At 56.3% G+C, this 22,287-nt stretch overlaps 1 protein-coding gene across 1 annotated transcript; it reads right to left on the reverse strand.

Annotated features, from left to right (window-relative positions):
• Window positions 1–321: 321 nt before the first annotated feature.
• Window positions 322–20,417, reverse strand: WNT11 (Wnt family member 11). The gene is made up of 5 exons (XM_002822261.3): window positions 20,240–20,417; window positions 10,368–10,603; window positions 8,449–8,726; window positions 5,492–5,784; window positions 322–1,155 (listed from the first exon to the last, which is right to left on the reverse strand). Exons 1-5 carry the CDS (start codon window positions 20,320–20,322, stop codon window positions 981–983), a joined length of 1,065 nt encoding a protein of 354 aa, XP_002822307.1. The 5' UTR covers window positions 20,323–20,417; the 3' UTR covers window positions 322–980.
• Between the last annotated feature and the right edge of the window lie 1,870 nt (window positions 20,418–22,287).

A 22,287-nucleotide genomic window follows, 5' to 3' on the forward strand; every position in this document is an offset into this window, starting at 1 on the left:
GCGTCCCAGCTGCCCAGGGAGTGTTTTTTGAAGCCAGCTTAGCAGGCAGGCCTGACAACACGGCCAGGCTTTGAGCTGTGCCTGTGTGTGTGTCCCTGAGGAAAAAAGATGCTGCCAGCTGGGTTTATGTTTCAAGACGTCTGTCCTCGCCCTTGAACAAGAGCTCTTACAGGGAGATCAGGGCCAGGGCCTGGTGTGGGGGGAGCGCGGGGGGAGAAGGGACATCAATCGGAAGCCGCCTTGCCTGGAAACCGGAGAGCTCCCTCTGCCAGCCCCAGGGCCTGGCGAGTTCACTTGAGGAGGCCGGGAACTGCAGGGGCGGGCTGGGGTTCACTCAGCATTTATTTCATACAGCTGCTTAAAAAGCTAGTTTTAAAATAGAGATCATTATATATATACATATATATTTATATATATAAAATATATAAAGAGGAATGGAGAAGTGCCACCCCAAAGAAAAAGCTATGTTTTATAAATATTTCTGTAGCTTCCACATCCCAAAGGAAGAAAAAGCAAAAAACCAAAGAAAACATTTACAACCCAAGCTAGTGGTTCCATGTGGTGGGCCCAGCAGGCTCAGACCCCAGGGTGGGCCAGGGGGTCCTGCAGAACATTCTGAAGAAGGCGGGCAGACCCCTTCCCGGAGGCTGGTCTCTGTGGCCCTGAAAGGTCAAGTCTGTATCAGTCTCACCAATCCCAAGCCCGGCTCCTTAGACCAGCCTGTGGGCACTCCAGGGCCTCAGGCTGCCAAGTTATTTTTAATCTTGTCGGTTTCCTTTGATGTCCCGCCCTCCTTCCAGGGTGGCCAGACCTTCTGTTCCTGGTGGCTTCCAAGTGAAGGCAAAGCACCAGCCGCCTCCCATGCCTGGCATCTGGAATTCACAAGCAGAGATCCATGGAGTGTCTCCAGGCCCCTGGCCCCAGTTGCTGAGGGTCCTTGAGCAGAGTCCTCGCTCCTGCATGGGGCGGAGGGCAGGGCCTCACTTGCAGACATAGCGCTCCACGGTACGCTCACACCTGCGGCAGGTGACATAGCAGCACCAGTGGTACTTACAGTGGCACCGCTCGACCACGCGGTCTGTGTAGGGGTTGTAGCCACGCCCGCAGCACATAAGATCGCAGCTGTCGCTTCCGTTGGATGTCTTGTTGCACTGCCTATTGTGGGGGCAGGAAGCAGGTCAGTGCATGCCTTGGTCACCACCCCACCAACACCACATGACTCCCAGCCAGGCAGCCGGCAGCGTCTCCCATGGCCACCGACTCAGCCCTTCTTAGAAGCTGTCTTGATCTTTGGGGAATTTTAAATAATCCTCTTACCTAAAGGTACTTCTCACTTTTCCCTATATTTCTAATAAGGGGTTACCAAAATGATGGGGCTGTTTTCTTTTATTTTTTTGAGATGGGGTCTCACTCTGTTGCCCGGGCTGGAGTGCAGTGGTTGTGATCATGGCTCCCTGCAGACTTGACCCCCGCCTTCCCCACTACCCAGGCCCCTGGCTCAAGTGCTCCTCCCACCCTGGGACTGAATAGCTGGGACTACAGGCACACACCACCATGTCCAGTTAATTTTTTAATTTTTATTTTTGTAGCAATGGAATCCCACTATATTGCTCAGGCTGGTCTTGAACTCCTAGGCTCAAGCAATCCTCCCACCTCAGCCTTCCAAAGTGCTAGGATTACAGGCATGAGCTGCCGTGCCCAACCTTGTTTTGTTTTCTTAGAGGTATCTTTTTTCTATTTCTTCTACTTCTAAATACTGGAAGGACCCTCCAACCAATCTAATAATCCTACCTTTATGGGTAACCTTTTACAGAGTCTCACTCTGTTGCCCAGGCTGGAGTGCAGTGGTGCAATCTCAACTCACTGCAACCTCTGCCTCCTGGGTTCAAGCGATTCTCCTGCCTCAGCCTCCCGAGTAGCTGGGATTACAGGCGTGTGCCACCACACTCGGCCATATTTAATCTTTAATTAAATATTATGAGATGTCAAGATCATTTGATTTTTAGAATCCTAGGATAAATGCCGAAATACTCAAACCCCCACTGGGCATCAGACACGCTGCTCGTGGAGGAAGAGGGGTCTGTTGGCCATGTGCCTCCTGTGGGTCAGGCACTCCCTCCAGTGTCTTATCTCAGTGGAGGCCTGTAGGGCCCTTGGGTCAGTGGAATGATTATGTCCATTATGCAGATGAAAACAGGGTCAGCAAAGGGCAGAGGCTTAAACTTGGGGACTAAAACTAAGGCCCTGACTTGCTCTCCCTACCCTAAAGGGCGGGGCGTGGAAGCCAGCAGGGGCTGCATTTCTTCCCAAACGTGGGATGCGAAGACATTGAAGGTCCCTATAAAGTGCAAACATCCTTCCACTGCTCTCAGTTCTTCTGTCTAGTGACAAATCATCTGTTCAGACTGGTGGCTCCTCTAGCTGGGCTGAGGCTAGACAGGGAGTGTTTTCATGAGATGTAGTTGGGGACACAGCAGCAGGGGGCTGGGGCACTGACAGGGACAAAGGGTCCCCACATGTGGACCGAGGAATCCCAGAATGTCCAAGGTGGGAAAGTCCTAGAGATGACCGAATGCAATCCTCATATTTACTGATGGGGAAACAGACACAGAAGGGAGAGGGGCCTTGCCCGGGCTGAGTACAAGGCCTGTGAGAGTTCCACAGGGCCTCCTGGAAGAGGAAAGACCATCTAGGCCATTCATGAAGGACAAGCAGGACTCCACCGTGCAGAGGAGGGAAGGAGCGCTGGGGGAGAGGGAACAGCTTGGGCAAAGGCAGAAGACCAGGCCTGCCCTCAGAACAGTGAGAGCAGATGGAAGGGGAGGGCTGGAGGCCCGGAGGAGGCTGATCAGTGCTGGGGGAGAGGCCAGGCCTGAGCTGGAAGGGGCCATGGGCAGAAGGAGGGGAGTGCCTGGGGAGAGTCAGCCGGTGACCAGTAAGTGGGGGCTGCCAGCAGTTCCCAGAAGAACACATGCGCCAGAGCTGGACAGACCTGGGTTCAAGCCCCAGCTCTGCCACTTAGTGGCTGTGTGACTTAAGGCAGGGCACTGAACCTTTTTGGGCTTTGTTTAGCCACTCGGCATCCATGAGTTCCCCCTCAGCCTTCTCCTGAAGGCTCTGGCCGAGCACTCTACCCTGAGGGGTAGGAAGGAGGCAGAGTTCTTTTTTAAATTTCTGGATCCCTGACATGCATTGTCTGAAAACTTGGCCTCCAGTGTCAGATCCAGACAAGGCCCGGGTGCCTGGGACCAGGATTGGGGCCAGTGGGGCTATAGGCCCAGGGAAGGGCCGTTGGATGCCTGGCTCCCAGGGCACAGGGTGGCTCAGACTGTGAGCCCAGGGCAGGGGTGGGTTTCAGAGGTGCAGGCCTCTGGAAGAAATATGACAAGAGGGCTAGGGTTTGGAATATTGACTGCAGATTAGGCCTCGGTTTCCCCAGGTTAGATCTGAGGAGGCTGCAAGGCATCATCCGCAGCGAGGGAGCCAGCCTCTAGAGATAACCCGCATGCACACGCCTTTCACAGTTCACCAGGCTCACTTACATCGAACCCCCAACCTAATCATCAATCTCAAATTTCCCCTCCTCTAGGAAGCCTTCCTTGATGTCCAGGCTGGATCAGGGACCCTCTGGGCTCCCTTCACACCAGGCTTTCCTGTCACGACCTGAGCCCTTGGGGACCTCCCACCAGCACCTGCCAGAGCCAGGCAGAGACATAGCTGACATGCAGTCTCATGTAATGGGCACAAGAAATGCTTGTGGTTATGAACTACTGAGAAATCGGGGGTGTTTGTTACTGCAGCAAAAGCCAACTAATACAGATGCCTGCAAGGGTCCCCCTGGGGAAGGACCGGGAGCCGCAAGGCAGGAAACCTGTGGGGGCTGGGAAGGAAGCCAGGAGGGTGGGTGGCGCTGTGGGCGGGGCCTCCTCATCAGGAGTGAGGGGCAGCTGGGAGAGAGGGGCCTGGCAGCCTGAGGGCACAGGGGGAGGGGAGACTGCCCAGGAGGGGAGGGGAGAGGGGAGATGCTAGGTAAGTGTGTTTGGAGATCACTCGACAACCCTGTGAGTGGTGGGGTGCCCTCCCCACTGTGCAGGAGACAAGCCTGAGCCTCAGATCAGTGAAGGATGTGCTCAAGTCCCCCTGTTGGGAAGCTGTGCCCTCCCTGACACACACAGAGCTGCACATGGATCCAGGAAGACCCTTTCTTCACTCTCGGGTCCTCCGTGGGCCTCCTGCAGCCCTCCATGTTCTAGAATCGTCCTCTAACTCCCCCATTCCCATCTACCTCAGCCCAGCCTCTGGCTCCTTCCTGTCTCCCCGGCCTGACCTGGTTCCATCTTCCCTCTGCCGACCCCCTCAATCTGGCCTCCAGATGGGAGCCTGGGCCTCCTCACAGAGCCTGCTGCCCTGGCCTGTGGGGATGCAGCCCCCCAGCCCACCCCTCCCTCTCCTGGAGACAGGAACGTGGGCTGCGGAGGAAGTCAACGCTGGCTGTGCACCAACTATGTGCCAGACACGTTCCCAGACACCCACTCTCTGGTGCAATATTCTTTTAACCCCGAGAACACGAGTTTTGTGGAATGCTATTAGGGGCTCCTTAATAAAAGAGTTCCATGGCCAAACACCTCTGGGAAACACTGGCTTAAACAGATCCTTTACTGCAGATTCCTCAGAGCCTTTCATATGTTCTAGTGCCTCGTGAATCGCCAGAGAATTTCCCAAATGCACGTGACGACAGAGCTCTTTCTCTCGTAGATCGCGACCAGCTTTCGCCAGCACCATCTTTGGGAAATGTTGCTTGTGCAGTCCTCACCAGCCCCACCCAGCACACAGTAGGTCTGCAGTCACTCCTGGCTCCCTCACTCTCCTGTTCTGAGCCAGCTGCGGCAGCTGTGACGGGGGCTGTGGTAGGGTTCCAGGCCTGGGGTCCCCAGGAGGAGATGGGCTGGGGGCGGGGAGAGGGCTCACAGGGTTGAGGACAGAGGGGCAGTGTTGCTGCACGGAATGCAGGCAGACATCGCTCTCCCTCACTCAGTGTAGGCTGTCCCCATCTCCCCTGGCACCTCAGTCCCTTTGCTGTGCAACGAGCAGGCTGTATGGCCTTTACCCCTCATCTGTTCATCTGACAAACATTTTCTGAGCACCTATCTTACGTTGGGCAGCCTCGTTCCTGTCCTGTCCCCCAGTAGCATCGTTGTCTCTTCCCATCTGTCTCCCCAGCTGGGGAAGGTGGAGCAGGGGCCCCCCATCAGCCTACATTCACTGTGCCCCTGCCAGGTGCAGTGCAGAACAGGCGCTCCCAGCAGCTCTGCAGGGGACCCTAGGACCCTGGCATCTCCACTTAGCAGTCCTGGGGCCAACTCCCTCAACTGAGCAGGGTCTCCATTCCCCAAATGCCACCTGAGTCCCTGCTGTGTGCGTGGCCCTGAGCTGGGGAACAGTGTGTGCAACACGGGTGACCCTTTCCCACCAAGGTGGCGGCAGGCCTCACCTGTCTTGTGTCCCGTGGGAGCCCACCTTCTCATTCTTCATGCAGAAGTCAGGTGAGCTCTGCAGATAGACGAGCTCCGAGTCCTTCACAGGCCGGATATCCAGGTCCTTGGGCACCAGGTGCTTGCGGGTGCCCATGGGTCGGTGCACTACCTTGGTGGCCGACAGGTATCGGGTCTTGAGGTCAGCAGCCACATCCTGCAGCTCCTGCAGCCCCTTCCAGCAGGTGCGGATGGAGCAGGAGCCAGACACCCCATGGCACTTACACTTCATTTCCAGAGAGGCACGCAGAGCCTGTGGACAGGGGAAGGCGTCGGCTGGGTGGCCTGACCCGGGACCCCAGCCCCACCCACCCATGGCTGGGTGCTCTCAGGGAGTCACTGCCTGCTGGAGTTTCAAGTGATAGAGCTTTTTGCTTTAAAGCTTGGAGGTGGTGTGGGCCTTCCTGCAACCTTGGGGGGCAGCTGAGGGGCAGGAAGAAAGGCATTTTCAGGGATAGGGATGACATTGTTTAGCACCTACTGTATACCAAGCGCTCTAACACATAATGGAGATTGATCACCACAACAGCCCTTCAAGGGAGGTATCCTTACTTCCCCCATTTTAAAAAGAAGAAACAATAGCTCAGAGAGGCTAAGTCTCACGCCCAAGGGTGCAGATAGAAAATCATGGAGCTTGGATTTGAACCCAGATCTGGGGGTGATTCCAAAAGTGGTGGCTTTTAATTGTTTCATGCTTTTTCTCTCACTAAATGCTTGCTGGAAAAAAGGAAGAAAAGAAGAGAAGGAAGGAAGGGAGGAGGGTAGGAAGGGGAGAAGAGGCAAGGGTGAGTGCAGGGGGCTCCTCCCCGCCACCTGGCTGGCTTTCCCCCCACTGCCAGTGCTCCTGCCAGGCCACCCTCAGCAAGCCACGTCGCCACTCAGGGCCTCTGTCTTCTTTCGTGCAAGGCGAGCACATAATTCCTGCCTTGCAGAGAGCTGTAAGGATGAAATGAGATGACACACACAAAAGAGTTTTGTGAACCATAAAAGTTAAATCAATATTGGTTTTGAAAAATCCATTTAAGTAATAACTATGGTGGAGCCCCCTTGGGCTCAGAGGCTTGGGGAGACTCTTGCCCTGGCTTCAAAAAGGACTCGGGCCCACCAGCTTCCCTGGACCTCAGTTTCCCTATTAATACCTGAGGGGCAGAAGTTAGATGCCTTCTACAGGCCTTCCAGTTCTGCCTTTTAAACCCTTCTTTCAACACAAGACTTGGATTCCCCTGCCCAGGCCTACCCTCCTGCCTCTCCTGTACAGAGACATGCAAGAGTCATGGGAACCTGGGCCCATCCCCTGCATCAGAGAGATGGGGAAACTGAGGCACAGAGTGGGCAGGACTTGCCCAAGACAAGTGAGTTAGTGGGGGAGCTGGCCAAGGTCTCAGGGCTCCTTCCCCTCACCAGTGCCAGGAAGTGAGGACCCAGGGAGTGTGTTTGGGCACCCAATCTGGAATTTGCTGAGAAAAGTATGTGGAGGTCACAGTGATGAAGTCAGCAGGACTGCAGGGCACCGCGGCACTGGTGAGCCATCGAGGGAGGGTGAACTAGGTTCTGCTGCTCAGGATAAGCTGGGGGAAGGGGCTTGGAGCTTCCCGAGGTACTAAACAGGTGTTTGTGATCTCATTTAATCCTCACGCAGCCCCGCAGCTTGCAAGGACACTGGCCCCTTTTGCAGATGGCCTCAGGGACGGGCCTGATTTGCCCTGAGGCGGAGGACCCTCTTTGGACAGCATGGTGGTGGGGGGAGGGCTGCGGCCCTGGCAGCATGTGGCGCCCAGCTGGCCTGGCTACGGTGGTGGGCCTGTAGGCCGCTGGTGAAGGGCTCCCACTGGGTTTCATGAACAGGGGCAGGGGACAGGTCAGCAGGGCCAGGAGGCAGGAGTCCTGAGTCCCTGGCCAGGCTCTGCTATAGACCCACAGTATGATTTGGCCTCAGTTTCCCTAACTGTCCAAGGATGGCCTGGACACCCTAGAATCCTCATACGAGGAAGACCCTTGAGAGCAGGTGAGGCCACTGATGGACTTGGGAGTCCCACAGTCCTGGGCTCTATTGTGCCGTGGGGCTGAGCCGCTGAAGTGCTTTCAGCCTCACTTAGTGCCTCTGTAAAATGGGGCTAAAGGGTGCAGGGAGGAGCTGATGAGATGCCATCTGCACATGCAGCTCTGGCCAAGTGGCCATCCCTGCCGTTCACGGTCCTTTCCCCATCTGTAAAAAGGGGACAATGGGGCCTGCCCGAGTTGTTCTGTGACCACAGAACAGAAATGTATGGAGCACCAAACACAGTGTCTGCAACACAGATTGGTAGAAAGTTCATTCACTTACGGGTCCACTCACCCCAGTCTTTTGGGGAGTGAGGTGAGGAATGAATGAAAACCTGAAAATAATGAATGCTGGAGGAAACTGTTCTAGCAGCTTCGGTTGGTGTGGGTGGGAGTCCCCGTTAAATCCAAGCAGATGAGCCCTTAGGATAGGCTTCTGTTGACCACAGCCCTCTCCACGCCCTGGAGGGAGGGACAGCTTGAGGAACATGACAGATGGGGACTCAGCACCAGGCCACCCCCACCATTTTATAGATGGGAACAGCTGAGGCTAGAGAGGCACTGACTTTCCCAAAGTCCCTAAGCAAGTTTAGTGCCAGAGCCAAGGCCAGAACTCAGAGCTCCTGACTCCTAGTTCAGTGCTCCTTCTGCTTGGACAACCCAAATCCCAGTGGATCCCCTGGAGGAGGAAAGCGAGACAAGCCCCAAGCAGCTGGCAAGGGAAGGGCTGAGGATGAGGATGGTGCGAGGCACATCAGGTGTGGGCCAGTCAGGGCCCGTCCCCCCGCACCCCCCGCCACTGGGGCACGCTGGGTGGCCCTTTTCTGGCCAATGGCACAAGCACAACTATCTGGGGGTGGGTGGGGTGGGTGGTTACCTGTCTCCCCACTTCACTGTTGTGTAGACGCATCAGTTTATTGGCTTGGGATCCTGTTTTTTTCACCTTCATAGGAGCATCGGAAAACTTGGCCCCCATGAGGAGCCCGTAGCTGAGGTTGTCCGCACATCCTCCCCAGCGGTTCCCGGGCCCGGGTGGCTCACCTGGGACGGGGCCGCAGGAGCAGCCGGGCAGGTCGCCGGAGGTGCAGGCCCGGGCGATGGCGTGGCTGATGGCGGCGGCCGACAGCGCATACACGAAGGCCGACTCCCGGGTCCCTGAGGGTGGGAGGGGAAGGTCAGCCGACGCTGATCCAGGGCTAGGACCCCGCCCAGGTCAGAGGTCCTCCTCCTTCACCCACACCCTGCTGTAACCAAGGTGGCGCCAGCAGGGGTTGGCACTAGGGCCATTGAGATGTCATCCCTGCTTCCCCAATTCCTCCTGAATATACCAGCTGACAGCCACACTCAGGACCCCACACCCACAGGCATGCCCTCACCCACGTCCTCCTACTCACACTCACAGCTCTAGGCTTCCACCCACTCGCCCTGCACTGGCATTAGGGGATGCTTTACAGTAGTGAGGCCCAGGCTCTGAGCTCCTGATGTGCCAGACAAATGCACAAAGGACCTGCTGTGCGTGGACCTGTGTCCCCTCAAATGATGTGTTCAAGTCCTGACCCCTGTACCTGTGAGCATAATCTTATGAAGAAGTGGGGTCTTTGCAGATGTAATGGGGCTGAGATGAGGTCATACCGGATCAGGGTGGGCCCTAGGCCAGTGGCTGGTGTCCTTATAAGAAAGGGGAATTTTGGACACACAGACACACAAAGAGGGAGCTTGCCCTGTGATGACAGAGGCAGAGACCGCAGTGACGCAGCTGCAAGATAAAGAATGCCAAGGATGGCCGGCCGCCACCAGGAGCTAGGCCTGGGCCAGGAAGGATCCTCCCTAGCACCTTCAGGGGGAGCATGGCCCTGCTGACACCTCGATTTCAGACTTCCGACCTCCAGAACTTTGAGACAATACACATCTGTTGTTTGCAAGCAGCCAGTTGTGGCCCATTGGACAGCAGCCCTGGGAAACGAATACGGCACTCAGGAGCCTCAGCTGCGGGGTCCTGGCCATCGGTCCGAGCCATAGCTCTGTCTCTTAACTAGCAAGCCACTTTCCCATCTCCAGCCTCAGTTTCCTTAACTGTAGAATACGGGTGGTAACAGCTACCTCACAGGCTGGCTCTGGAGTTCAAATAATTCAGGAAGAAAGGAAGGTTTGTCAAACATTAGCTGCTACTGTTTAGGACCCACAAGAAAAGTTATTATAGTGCAGGGGAGAGATTACACCTACTGGGGCCTTCCGTCTGTCAAAAGCCTCCCTGTTGTACATAGGTCCCCCAGACCGCCCCCCACCAGAAGCCACCTCCTGCAGGAAGTCTTCGAGATGTTCTCTCCCTACACTGCTTTGTGCATGGTGCAACAGTTTCAGCAGCCTGGTTCCGTGTTACCTGTGGCACACCTGTCTGCCCTGAGGGTGGGCTTTATAGCATTCTTGTTTCTAGACTCCCCTCCCAGGAGCCTCCCTGACATGTGGCCTCAAGTACAGCAGGCCACAGCCTTGGGTCATTCCTTCATTCATGCATGGGGGCACACAGATACATGTGCTGTCCTTCAGGCTCCCCTGTGCTGATATCGCCACTCATCTGTGTTTACTCGTTCGTGAATTCATGCCTGCACACCCATATTTATGATTAATTCATCCACCCATACCCCATCCATCCATGCCTGTATCCACCCGTCATTCATCCATGAATCCATCATCCACTCACCCATGAACCCATCCCTCCATCTAAACACACACAGATTGATGCCTGAATTCCTTCACCCGCACCCACACGCATTCAGCAGCCTCGCCAGCTCCTACCTCTCTCCAGGTCAAGCAAATAGTTGGGGGCGAGCTCAATGGAGGAGCAGTTCCAGCGCATGTCGGCAAAGGCCCGGCGACAGGCCTTCATGACCTCGCGGGCGGCGTGCACCACCGTGTGCATGAGCTCCAGGTTGCTGCGGCACAGCTGCACCTGTGCAGACACCAGGCCCTCCAGCTGCTTGCAGTGTTGCGTCTGGTTCAGTGCCAGGGCCGATGGTGTCTTGGACAGCGCCCTGCACACCGTGGAAAGGCCATGACCGATGGAAGGAGAGACAGGGTTGTCAGGGGCCACATGGCCTCCACCCGCCCTTCTGGCCCCAGCCTTTCCCTCAATGGACTTTGCCTCCTGGTTTCCTGGCTCCTTCCAAAAAAGGCTCCCAAAGTGTCGGCTGGCAGAGCAATGGATCCCCCTCCCACCCCATGTGACCTTGGGCACATCACCGTCCCTCTCTGAGCCTCAGGCCCTATTCATAACATAGGATCACAACCCCCATCCTACCTAAGCTTTAGGATAATTATACTAACAAAACAGCTGTACAGTTCACAAAGCTCACCTCCACCACCTGATTTAGTTCTCACACAGCTGTGAATTATTAGTCTTTATTCAACATTCATTCAACACTGAGCAGCTATGTGCCAGAAACCATGAGAAATGCTAGATTCTTATAATCACAATAATTATACATACTATTAACTGAAGCCTTTCTAGATGCGCAACATGAGGTAGGAGTTTTCCATCATTATTTCATGTGATTACTAAACCCATTTATTATGTTGTAAAGTCCCATATCCATGCAAGGAATTCCTAATAAAGGATTAAAGAGCCACTCAGTTTTGTGATGACCTGGAACTTGAAAAATTTAGTATCTAATCCAGACTTGGCCATTAACTTGTTGTGTGATCTTAGATAATTCATTGCCCCTCTTTGGGCCTCAGTGTCTGTGCTTGTAAACCGTATTTCCCAGGATGGGCTTGAGTGAGACACTCTGACAAAAGGGATCCATTTGGGGAACACGATGTACTATGTCCCCGCTTGGAGAGTCAGGATGCACATTTACATTTTAAAGGTCCTGAGAAGTCCTGCAGCAAAGCAGCAGGCTTGGTGTTATTTAACTCAGGGAGTCTATTGAGTACAGTGAGCACAGAGCCCTTTGCTTGAGGCTGCTGACTTCATCCACCTCATCCGTGCTTTGGGAAATGTTAGCCTAGTGGGTCTCTATGAACCCTGGTGATGTTAGAGGACCCAAGAGCCTCCCAGATCCCAGCTCTGGGCACCTGGGTTCCAAGACTGTAGGACCAGGTCCTTCCTCGATCTGCCGTTCTCCTAGGCCTTCTCTGAGGGCAGCATGCATCAGCAGCACTTAAGGACCCCACAAACCTAAAGGACTCCACATGGACTCACTCTCAGTGCCCCCACCCACAGCAGGGGCCATCTGGAACCCAGAGTCAGCTGGCCTTCAGCAACCCAGCAGAGGCCCAGGAGCGACAGGGAACCAAGAGGGGCCATTCTGCAGCCAGAAGTGCTGAGTGCCCCGCCTGCTGTGGCCCCAGCGGTCCTTACCCAGGGTCAGGGCTGAGACCTGGCAAGGTAGAGATCCCAGAACCCCTGGGCTGGGTTCTGAGGGAGGCAGTCCATTGCCAAGGGCACTGCACAGGCTTGGGTAGACTCCAGGCTATATCACTCCCCTTGCGACCTTGAGCAAGTCACTTAACCTCTCCTTTCCCATCAACCTCCCAGTATTAACTGAGGGCTTAAATCAGACAATGTGTGTTACACGTTCTGCCCAGGGCTGACACTCTGTGGTCAGTGGTCAGTGATGGAAGCTACTACAGTTACTACCTTGGTGGTCTTTTCCTACCTGGGGGCAGCCTCCCTGGACCTGCCTAGTCAAGGCCAAGGGCTGTCGCTTGACATTCAGGGCCCCTCAAAGCCTGGCCTCCCAGCTCTTGCCAGCCTCCCATCCTCATCCTGACATCCAGCTACACCAGGTTCTTGACTTCTCTGAAAGGAACTGTCTTGCCACCATGCCTTTGCCCAAGCTTTTCCTGATGCCAGGAATGCCTTTCCCCCTGCTTCTGGACATGAACGAACTTGATCTACTTGTGGAAGAAGTATTTACTAAGCACCAACTCTTCCCAGACTCATTTGGTAATGAACATGACATAGATCCTTTCCTCAAGGATACCCTAGTCTAATGGCTGGATAAAGCTACCAATAGTTATAAATCAATGGCCCAGCTGTTCTCGCTCCTGGCCTAGCCCCAGGAAGAGCACAAGCCTTGGACACCAGCTGTGTGACCTAGGTAAGTTATCCAACCTCTCTGGGTTTCATGTTCCTCATCTGTTACAAAGAAATGATAAGGCCAGGCGCGGTGGCTTACACCTGTAATATCCCAGCACTTTGGGAGGCCAAGGTGGGCAGATCATCTGAGGTCAGGAGTTTGACACCACCCTGGTTAACATGGCGAAACCCTGTCTCTACTCAAAAAATACAAAAATTAGCCAGGCATGGTGGCGCATGCCTGTAATCCCAGCTGCTCAGGAGGCTGAGGCAGGAGAACTGCTTGAACCCAGGAGGTAGAGGTTGCAGTGAGCTGAGATCGCACCACTGCACTCCAGCCTGGGCGACAGAACGAGACTCCGTCTCAATAAAATAAAATAAAATAAAATAAAATAAAATAGAAATAATTACTACTTCAAAAGGCTATGATGAGGCTGCGGGTTGTTGCTCATGTCTATGATCTCAGCTACTCTGAGGCCAAAGTAGGAGGATCCTTTGAGGCCAGGAGTTCAAGACCACCCTGGGCAACATAGTGAGAGCCATCTCTACGAAAAAGTAAAAAAATTAGCCAGGTGTTGTGGTGCATGCCTGTAGTCTGAACTACTTGAGAGGATCACTCGAGCCCGGGGGTTTGAGGTTACAGTGAACTGTGATTACACCGCTGCACTCCAGTCTGGGTGACACAGTGAAACCCTGTCTACTTAAAAAAAAAAAAAAAAAAAAAAAAGGCTATGGTGAGACTTAAATAACAGAACATAGGCAAAGTGTTTAAGACATTCATAGATGTGTAATCCTAGCAATTTGGCAGGCTGAGGCGGGTGAATCATGAGGTCAGGAGATCAAGACCATTCTGGCCAACATGGTGAAACCCCGTCTCTACTAAAACACAAAAAATTAGCTGGGCGTGGTGGTGCACACCTGTAGTCCCAGCTACTTGAGAGGCTGAGGCAGGAGAATTGCTTGAACCTGGGAGGCAGAGATTGCACTGAGCCAAGATTGTGACACTGCACTCCAGCCTGGCGATAGAGCGAGACTCCATCTCAAAAAACAAAACAAACAAACAAAAAATTAATAGATAAAGCTAAGTCCCCCACTTGTTGCCCAGCGGGTATTGGACCAGACGGAGTGGGAAGGCCTGGGTTCTTACTCAAGCTCTGTCCTCTATGTGCTGTGCAAACTTGGGCAAACTATTGCCCCTCTCTGGGCATCAACTACAACATGAGGACCTCTCAGGGTCTTGCCAAGGCTGAATGATATGTGCTACGGTAAGTACTCAATAGGTTCCTTCATTTCCTCCTGCCTGTCACGCTCTGCCACGCCTAACCCACCCTATAACCCCCAAAGATAGAAACCTTCCCAGAGACCCAGAAAGCAGGGCCTGGTGTCTGTGGTTAGGGCGGCGTGACTCACCCTGTGTAAGATCAACTGTGGTGTCCAGGGCAGTCTCCCCTCACTGCCACCCCCTAAACTATGAGCCGAGAAATGTCTGGTGTGTCTAGATGCCAGCATCTGGCACAGGGTGGGCCACACAGCATCCCTCAGACGCGGTTTCTTGACCTAAATGGAACTGCTCTGGCCTGACCTGGCCTCACCTTCTTGGGGAACCTGTTGCTGAACCCTGCCGTACTTCCTGGGTGGGCTCTGACCACACAGAGGCAAATGTCATCACCTCAGTGTGTTTCCCGGTTGTCAACAGCCCCTCCACCTCCACCCAGCAAACCCTGTCCCTGAGTGCAGTGCCGTCACGGGGTAACAGCTCCACATGGGCGTGGCCCTTCCCGGTTGACAGAGCCTCCCACTTCACACCTCAGAGGGCAGCCCGGAGGGGATGATCAGCCCTGCTTTAGGGGCTGTGCTTGTCCAGCACCCCCCAGCAGGCCCCGTCATCCTTCTTGGTGAGGCTGTCAGTTCCTGCAGGCACTGGGGTCACTTCTCTCTGGGTACCCACTCTGCTTTGCTCTGGGCGGTCCCCACCCAGCCCGTCCTGAGCCCGCTCTGCCGCTCGCCCTCGCCCAGCTTTCCTCCCGCTCCTTCTGAGCCAGCTTCCTCCATTTTCAAATGAGAAGGACGACGTGGGCGACAGCACATCAGCGCATGGCCTAGCAGCAGGCTCATGGCACATGGTGGGCGTTCAGGCAGTGAAGGCAGCCTCCTGTGTCTTTCCCTGGGCTCCAGCTCAAGTCACGGGGTGGGACGATGGGGGCTGAGCCTCTTCCTGGGGAGCTCACTGCAGACAGCTTGTGAGTGCTGGGTGCTGCAGCTCTCAGGGAAGGGAGCCTGGTGCTCCTGGTGCTCCTGGTGCCTGGGTCTCCTTGGCTGGGACCTTGGGGTGAGCCCCAGAGCCACCCTGGGTCTCAGTCTTTCCATCCTCCCCAGAAGGCTGAGGGAGAAGGTGCTGTCAGAGTACCTTCCAGACGAGGCTCTGACTCCCCAGGCGGCCCAAGGGTAAATGAGAAACAGATCCAGAGGCCCTGGTGGGCGCAGAGCAGTGTGAAGACCCAGGGGCCCGCCTTGGAGGCTGACACTGGGACAGGAGCAGGCTGCCATGCGTACCAGGGAGGCCACCCGCCCACAGGGGCTGCAGGCAGAGATCGCAGGCGGGAGGCAGCAGATTCCACTCCCGAGGAGGGCCATGCGGTCATCTGGTAATTAGTGGTAATGACCGTTTCCAAATAAATCCCCCTTGGGGAGGTAATCAAGCATTAGGACGGGAGGCGGGGGAGTTCTCCTTGTGGACATCTCGCTCGCTTCACTCCAACAGACCCCTAATTGGAAACATTTCGGTTTATCTGGGGGTGGGGGCCTGGGGGAGAGGGTGGAAGAAGGGACAGGAGGGAACACAGAGTTCATAGGCGAGGCCTGAGCTCAGGGCCCTACTGGGGTGGCAAGGCCTCCTCTCATTCAGGAGTTGAGGGCCTTGCTGGGACTGGCTGGGGCAGAGACCTGGGTTCAAGCTCTGGCTCAGCAGCTCTCTCCTTATGAGACCTTGGGCAAGTCACTGCCGCTTGCTCCACCTCAATTTCCCCATCCATACTGCTCAATGCTCAAGAATAATGCAGGCTCTGACACTGGTAACACAAGCTGTCAAATGACTTCACTGAAGTATTTTCCTGGTGGTGCCAGCAACCCTACCCTCAGGCCGCTCTAGGGGACCCGGCCCATGTAAGGCACCTTCAAAGAAGGGCTTCCTTCCTGGACCTGCACTTCACAGCATCCCTCTCCCTCTAGGCACAGGGGTCAGGTCACATGATGAATTCTAGGCCAGAGACCTGGCAGCCAGGTTCAGGCTCCTTTAAGTGACCTGGGCCCCAAGGTCCCTCTCTGCAGTTCTGCAGCTCGGCCGCCCACGGTGCTGAGTGGTATTGCCAGCCCATTTCCAGGTGAGGCTTCGGCAGAGCTGGGCTCAGAGGGCCTCAGAAGGTGCTCCCATCAGCACCACCCAGAATGTAGCCTGGCAGCTGCCCACCCAGGGAGAGAGATGGGGTGAGGTCAACAGATGGAGATGAGAGAGACCCTGATGCCCACATCTGTGCTTCTGGGATGAGGAGGATGCTGATGAGGGCTGCGGGCTGGCTTAGGGACTCAGTCTTGCCCTGGAATCCCCGTGCTTCTGCATCTGTGGACCCTGCTGACCCTGAGGTGGGAGAACAATTGAGTCGAGGAGATCCTGTTCTCCCAACCAGACCTTTGTCCCTCCCTTGCCCATGTCTCTTTGGGCTTTCCTGGGCCCCACCTCATCCTGGTGCCCATGTGGCATGGAGGATGGGGCAGGAACCCAGGCTCTAGGCCACCCAGGCAAGCCCAGCCTCTCCCTAGGCTTCCGTCTACTCCCCTGGGGCAACCTCTCCCTCCATCACTCCTCAATTAACTCCTCAATTAGGCACCAGGTCTAGGAACTGGGGAGAGGTCTAGGAACCTCGAAAGTGCCCCTTCTTCACCAGCCACCCCAGCTTGGGGCTGTAGCTGCCCTTCCAGGAAGAAGAAGCCCCTGGGGCCCCACAGCCTGAGAGTCCTCCTGTTCCCTCCCTCCTAGGCTTTGTCCCAGGACTCCAGAGTGAAGAGGAACCAGTTCAGCCCTTGTCCCCACTGTATAGATAGAGAAATGGAGGCTGATGAAGGTCTTTGAGCCTGCAGATCCAGTCCTGCCTGGAAATGACACTGGGTCCCCTTCACACCTGACTGCCCAGACCTCAGAGATGGAAGCCTGTCCCCTTGGCCTCACACATGCTGACCCACCTGTGCAGCCCATCTTGCAAAGGTAAAGCCCTAACAGGCCTTGGTCTGACGCTTCTCAACCAAGAAACCAAAGGGAGCTGCCACAGCATCACCAACTTCCACTATGCAAGTGGGGAAACTGAGGCCCAGAAAGGGCAGGGCTTGCCCAGATCTGTACACGGCCAATCAGAGGCAGAGACAAGCTAGACCCCAGGCCTCCCGCATCCTGAGGTAGGGCTCCTTCTACCTCTATCTTAGAGCTGAGGAAACTGAGGCTCAGAGAAGCTAAAGCGATTGACCTACAGAACTCAGGCTGGGCCTTGCAGTCCCAGTCTGGCGCTCCTTCCACCCTACTCTGCAGCGCTATGGCCCTCTAGAGCCTCCTGGCCCCATCTCCGTGGGAGTGGCAGGTGTGGGACTGCCCAGGGAAAGGGGCGGCCTTTATGGATGTTCCCAACCAGCTGGGCCTTTCCTCTCACCCCACTGCTTCCGTGGTTCCCAGGAGAGTGGGACTCCCCTCAAACCCTCCCCTTACCGAGGAAAGCCAAGAAGGGGGTGGACAGCCCAGACCTGGGACCCCGAATACTTGAGGGGCTGGGAGTCTTCTGGTGCCTGGCCTGGAAGGAGGTAAGGTAGGGAAGGATCCCCAGGTTATTTCTGGGAAGGTGCCTGTATGGGCAGCCAGGTCCTGATCCCCTCTCCTCAGCCCCCATCCCACCAGCTCAGCCTGCATCCCAGGCACCCACCAGGTGAGCATTCCAGGCCACTGGGCCATGTTGGCTTTCAGTTCCTGTGCCAAGTGCCCCTTTCATCTCCAGCTCACTCTCCAAAGCCCAGGCCAGCGGAGGCTCCTGGGTGAGTCTCTGGCTTTCCAGCCTCACTGAACACTTCCCTGCTCCCAGCTGTGCTGGGGCTCCACGTGCCCAACAGGCCACGGAGCCAGGCAGCTTAACTCAAATCCTGCCTCCACTGCCTGTCACTAGCAGGGTGAGCTGTGACACCCTGCTAGGTAGAGCCCCCATCTCTGTGTCCTCCAGTCTCTGTTTCCTCTTCTGTGCAATGGGGGTAATAGCAGCACCCACCTCACAGGGTGGTTGGGATATTTAAATGGAACAATATACATAATGCACTTAGAACAGTGCCTAGCACATAGTGAGGCCATGTGTGTGTAGACATATATGTACATATACATACATATATGCACGTGGCCTACACACATGTATCTATATATACACATGCATACACAGATAATTGTTATTCTTAAACTCCACCCCTTTTCCCACCTCCCCATCTATCTTAAACTCTAGCAAGACTTTAATCCTCTCTTGCTAGACTATCAATTTCTCATAGGAGTGCAGTATGATCTAAATTACATGACCCAAGCTCTCGGAGCAGCATCTGGGGCACTTAGGAGTAGGCTCTTGTGGTGCCTGGTTTCTCCAGGTCTCCCCGCATGCGCTGTTTGGCCTCCAGGCTTCTGCTCGTGCTGTGCCTCCTGCCTAGGATGCCTGCTTTGCACTCCATCTCTGACCATCCAAATCTTCCCTGTCCTTCCAATCCCAGCCCAGGCATCTCCCTTAGATAGAACTGACCACTCCTCCTCTGGGCTGTCATGCTCCCTCTGCTAGGACACAGACCATAGTCCACTTGGTACTTCTATATGTCCATCTCCCCCAAGAGCCTGGGGGCTTATTTAAGGCACACAATGAGTTGTACCCATTTCTGTGGCAGCCCGACTCTGCAGTGGGGACAGAGGACATGGATGTCAGGTTTAGCCAGCCGTCCATCCCACCACAGGCCAGCGTGGGGGCTTGCGCGCATCACGACCTTTGCAGGGTCTCAGGGCTCCCACTGTGGAGCAGGGATGATGGCAGTGACCCCACAGGACTCTTATGGGCGGCAAATGACACCCAAGCCCAGTGCAAAGCCTCTGACGCTCCTTCAGCCAATCCTCTCCTTCCCTGGACCTTAGTATCCTTATCTGTAAAATGGTGGCGGTGGATGAGAGAGCTTGGACTCGCTGATCGGAGGTCCCTGCCAGCTGGAACGGTGCTGGGTACCCCATCGCAAAAGGAAGGTGGCTGGTTTCTCACAGAACTCCTCAGGGACAGCTGGGAAAAGCTAGTGCCCAGGGCTGGGAGATCGCTGAGACCAGGCTTCTTGTAAACAAGAAAGGCAGGAAGACGGGGTTCCCTCCTCGAATCATCAATTAATCAATAACTTGGCCTGAGAAGGGGCAGGGCCACTGACCTCCAGACTGTTTGCTGGCGGCGCAGCCACTATCACCCTGTCTTCCAACTAATTCACAAACCCTTTGCAGCGCCCTCCCCAGCCCCCACAACCTGCCCCCTGCTGTCTTATCTGCAGGCTCCCTGCCCCGGCCCCAGATTCCAGACCCTTGTCCTGTCCTGGACTTTCCCTCTGAGGGAGCCCCTCTGCCCACAGCGTCCTCCTCTCCGTTGCCCGAACCAGCCAACTCCCGGCAGCGCTTCAGTCACCAGGGGCACAGCCCCGGAAAAGCTTCCCGGTGTCTCAAATCTGTGTCCCCACCAGGTGGGCTTCTTTCCTCTAGGCCTCCAGATTCCCGGTCTGGTTTCTCCTCGGGCACTTGGACACTTGTGGAGTTATTTACAGCCTGGGCTTATCTCTCTCAACTTAGAGCGCAGCTCCTCCAGGAAGGGGCTGGCGTTTACTCCTCTCTTCACCACCCCCAGCCCCCTGAGCAGGCACTCCCTTCAGCTCGGCACCAAGCCTCTCTCTCCCTCCTACCCCTGCGTGAATAATTTCTATCTAAAGGAATGCCCTGCACATGTGCACGGCGGCATCTGACAGCTTCTGAGGACCTTTCAGGAGCCTCTTCTCATCAGATTTGAGTGAGGTGGAGAGTCTCACCCTCCTGTGACAGAGGAGGACAAGGAGGCCCCAAGAAGTAGAGTGACACTTTCCCAAGGTCACCCAGGTGGAGGGGTCAAGAGTGTCTCAGCGGAACTCCCGCTAGGGTCAAGGAGACTGACTGACAAGGAACGCTCCTGGGCTGGCCGCTCTGGATTGCGCCCCTTGAACAGAATGTCTTTTTCCATCTGCCCCTGCGGAGGTGGCCAGAAACTCCGTGGCCCTTGAGCCACCGTCAGCTGCATAGGACCAGGCGCTTCCATTGCGGTCCACGCCCGTCTCACTCCCTCTTCGCAAGCCTCCGGGAGGTAGGGACATTTTACAGAGGAGGAAACGGAGGCTTAGGGATGACTTGCCCACGACCGCCAAGCCAGCTTAGGCTCCCGGGTCTTGGTGCGCTCGCACCATCCAGGGGACCCCGTAACGCCCTCCGCCGCCCCAGTCCCCGGCCTGTGCGCGTGGACGCGGGGTCCCTACTCACAGCCACTTGATGCCATAGCACACGCCGGTCTGGAGCGCCAGGGCGAAGAGCAGCGCCTCGCAGACCTGCGGCCGCGCCCTCATCGTCGCGCGGCGGGCGCGCCCGGGGTCACACCCAGGAGTAGCCGCGCCGAAGTCCTCCGCCTGCACGGCCGCCGCTGGTCCTACACGCCGCCTGCAGCCGGGGAGAGCGGAGGCGGCGGGTTAAAGCGGCGCGCGGGCGGGGGAGGCGTTTTATTCAAATTACAAAGGAGGGGTCGGGGCCCGGGGAGGCCGAGCGCGGCGGGCGTCCTCTCCCGCTCCGCCCGGCCAGGGGACGCGTCCCTCGCCTGACTCGAATTAGGCGCGGCCGAAGGCGTGTCCCCCAGCGTGGCCCCGGGCCCCAACGCGCCTTCGAGCCCCTCCGGCCGGGGCAGCCGGAAGGAGGGACAGGAGGCGGCAGAACCGGAGACCCCCGGAGAGACCGGGCAGACACAGCGAGAGGGAGGAGGACGCTCAGAGGACAAGGCTGAGAGCCACAGAGGCAGAGGGGGAAACCCGGACAGACGCAGACCTGGGACGGAAAGGAGAGGAATGAGGAATCAGGAGTCCGGGCGAGGCAGCAGAGTCGAGGCCCCGGAGCTGGGGCTTATCCCCGCAATATTGAGCATTAGTTAATAAGGCCTCGGCAATTCTCCTTCTCAACCGTGCCTCAGTTTACCTCCTCAGTAAGCTGTGGCAATTCGGACACAATTCCGCTTTTATAAAGAACGTTCCCTGGCCGGGCAGGGTGGCTCACGCCTGTAATCCCAGCACTTTGGGAGGCCGAGGCGGGCGGATCACCTGAGGTCAGGAGTTCGAGACCAGCCTGCCCAACATGGCAAAACCCTGTCTCTACTACGAATACAAAAAATTAGCCGGGCGTGGTGGCAGGTGCCTGTAATCCCAGCTACTCGGGAGGCTGAGGCAGGAGAACCGCTTGAACCCGGGAGGCGGAGGTTGCAGTGAGCCGAGATTGAGCCACTGCACTCTAGCCTGGGCGACAAGAGCGAAACTCCGTCTCAAACAAACAAACAAAAAAAGTTCCCTAACACAATCGCATCTGCTCCTCCCAGCACCCCGTGAAATAGGCACTATCGCTGCCTCATCTCACAGATGAGGAAACTGAGGCGCAGAGGTGGGGTTCAGCTAGGGAGCTGCAAGCCGGGTGTCCGGCGAAATCAGGAAATGGGGCTTGCTCGGGGCCCTGCTTTCTCGGTGTGGGAAGGGGAGGATGGGAAACGGGATGGTAGGGCTCTTTGTACAGTGAAGATTCCGAGTCTCCAAGTCCGTCTTCAGCCGCTCCACTTTGGAGGGTGGGGGTGGAGGCGTGCGAGCTGGGACTGTGCAGCCCCGCCTTGGCGAAGCGGGGAAGCTCGCGGGGCTGGCGCTGTGTTGCCTCTGGCCTCCAGGCGGCGCCCTCGGGCCGCAGAGGAGCGGCTGCCCCGCCCGCCCGCAGCCCTCGGAGCCGCCTTCTCCGCTTTTTTTCTCCTTCACTTCATTCTCACCTCATTAACTCCCTTCCCAGCTTCTCCCAAATTTACCAACACCTGGCGTTCGCCTGGAGTCAGACACAGCCCCAGCCCCTCTCCCCTCGGGAGGAGCAGAGACAAAGGGATTCCTTTCTAAGGGTTTGGGGAGTTGGAAAAGGAGGCGCCCACGGTAGTGGGGGCGCTGGAGCAGAAAAGGGACGTTCTTATCTGGCTCTGTGAGCTTGGGCAAGCCCTCAGCCACCCCAGCCTCGGTGTCCCCTTCCATAAGAACGAGGAATGGGGCTTCGCCGTGCGTCCCCCGAGGACCCCGTCTCCCTGCAGCCTGCGGGGCTCAGCGCCCCTCTGCTATTTGCACCGCGACGCCACCTGCGTGGCGCATTCCTGCGCGTGGGTAGTCAGCACGCAGAGATGGGAAGCCCCACTGTTTTCTGGAGCCTGTGGGCAAAACCCACAGGAAGGCGAGGAGAAGCCTGGATCGTACAGTTCTTTTCCTCCGCAGAGCCCCGCAGCTAGCGCCCAGCACAGAGGCGCCTGCGAC

This window comes from Pongo abelii, chromosome 9, assembly GCF_028885655.2.
Source record: "Pongo abelii isolate AG06213 chromosome 9, NHGRI_mPonAbe1-v2.0_pri, whole genome shotgun sequence".
NCBI lineage: Eukaryota > Metazoa > Chordata > Mammalia > Primates > Hominidae > Pongo > Pongo abelii.

Bases quoted from the DNA above. Each gene is read 5' to 3' on its own strand.
- WNT11 (XM_002822261.3), bottom strand. From the start codon at position 20,322: ATGAGGGCGCGGCCGCAGGTCTGCGAGGCGCTGCTCTTCGCCCTGGCG. The intron at 5,785-8,448 runs GTAACCACCCAC...CCCTGTCCACAG, and splicing joins ACAGTGAAGTGGGGAGACAG to GCTCTGCGTGCCTCTCTGGA. The intron at 1,156-5,491 runs GTGAGGCCTGCC...CCCCCACAATAG, and splicing joins TCCCACGGGACACAAGACAG to GCAGTGCAACAAGACATCCA.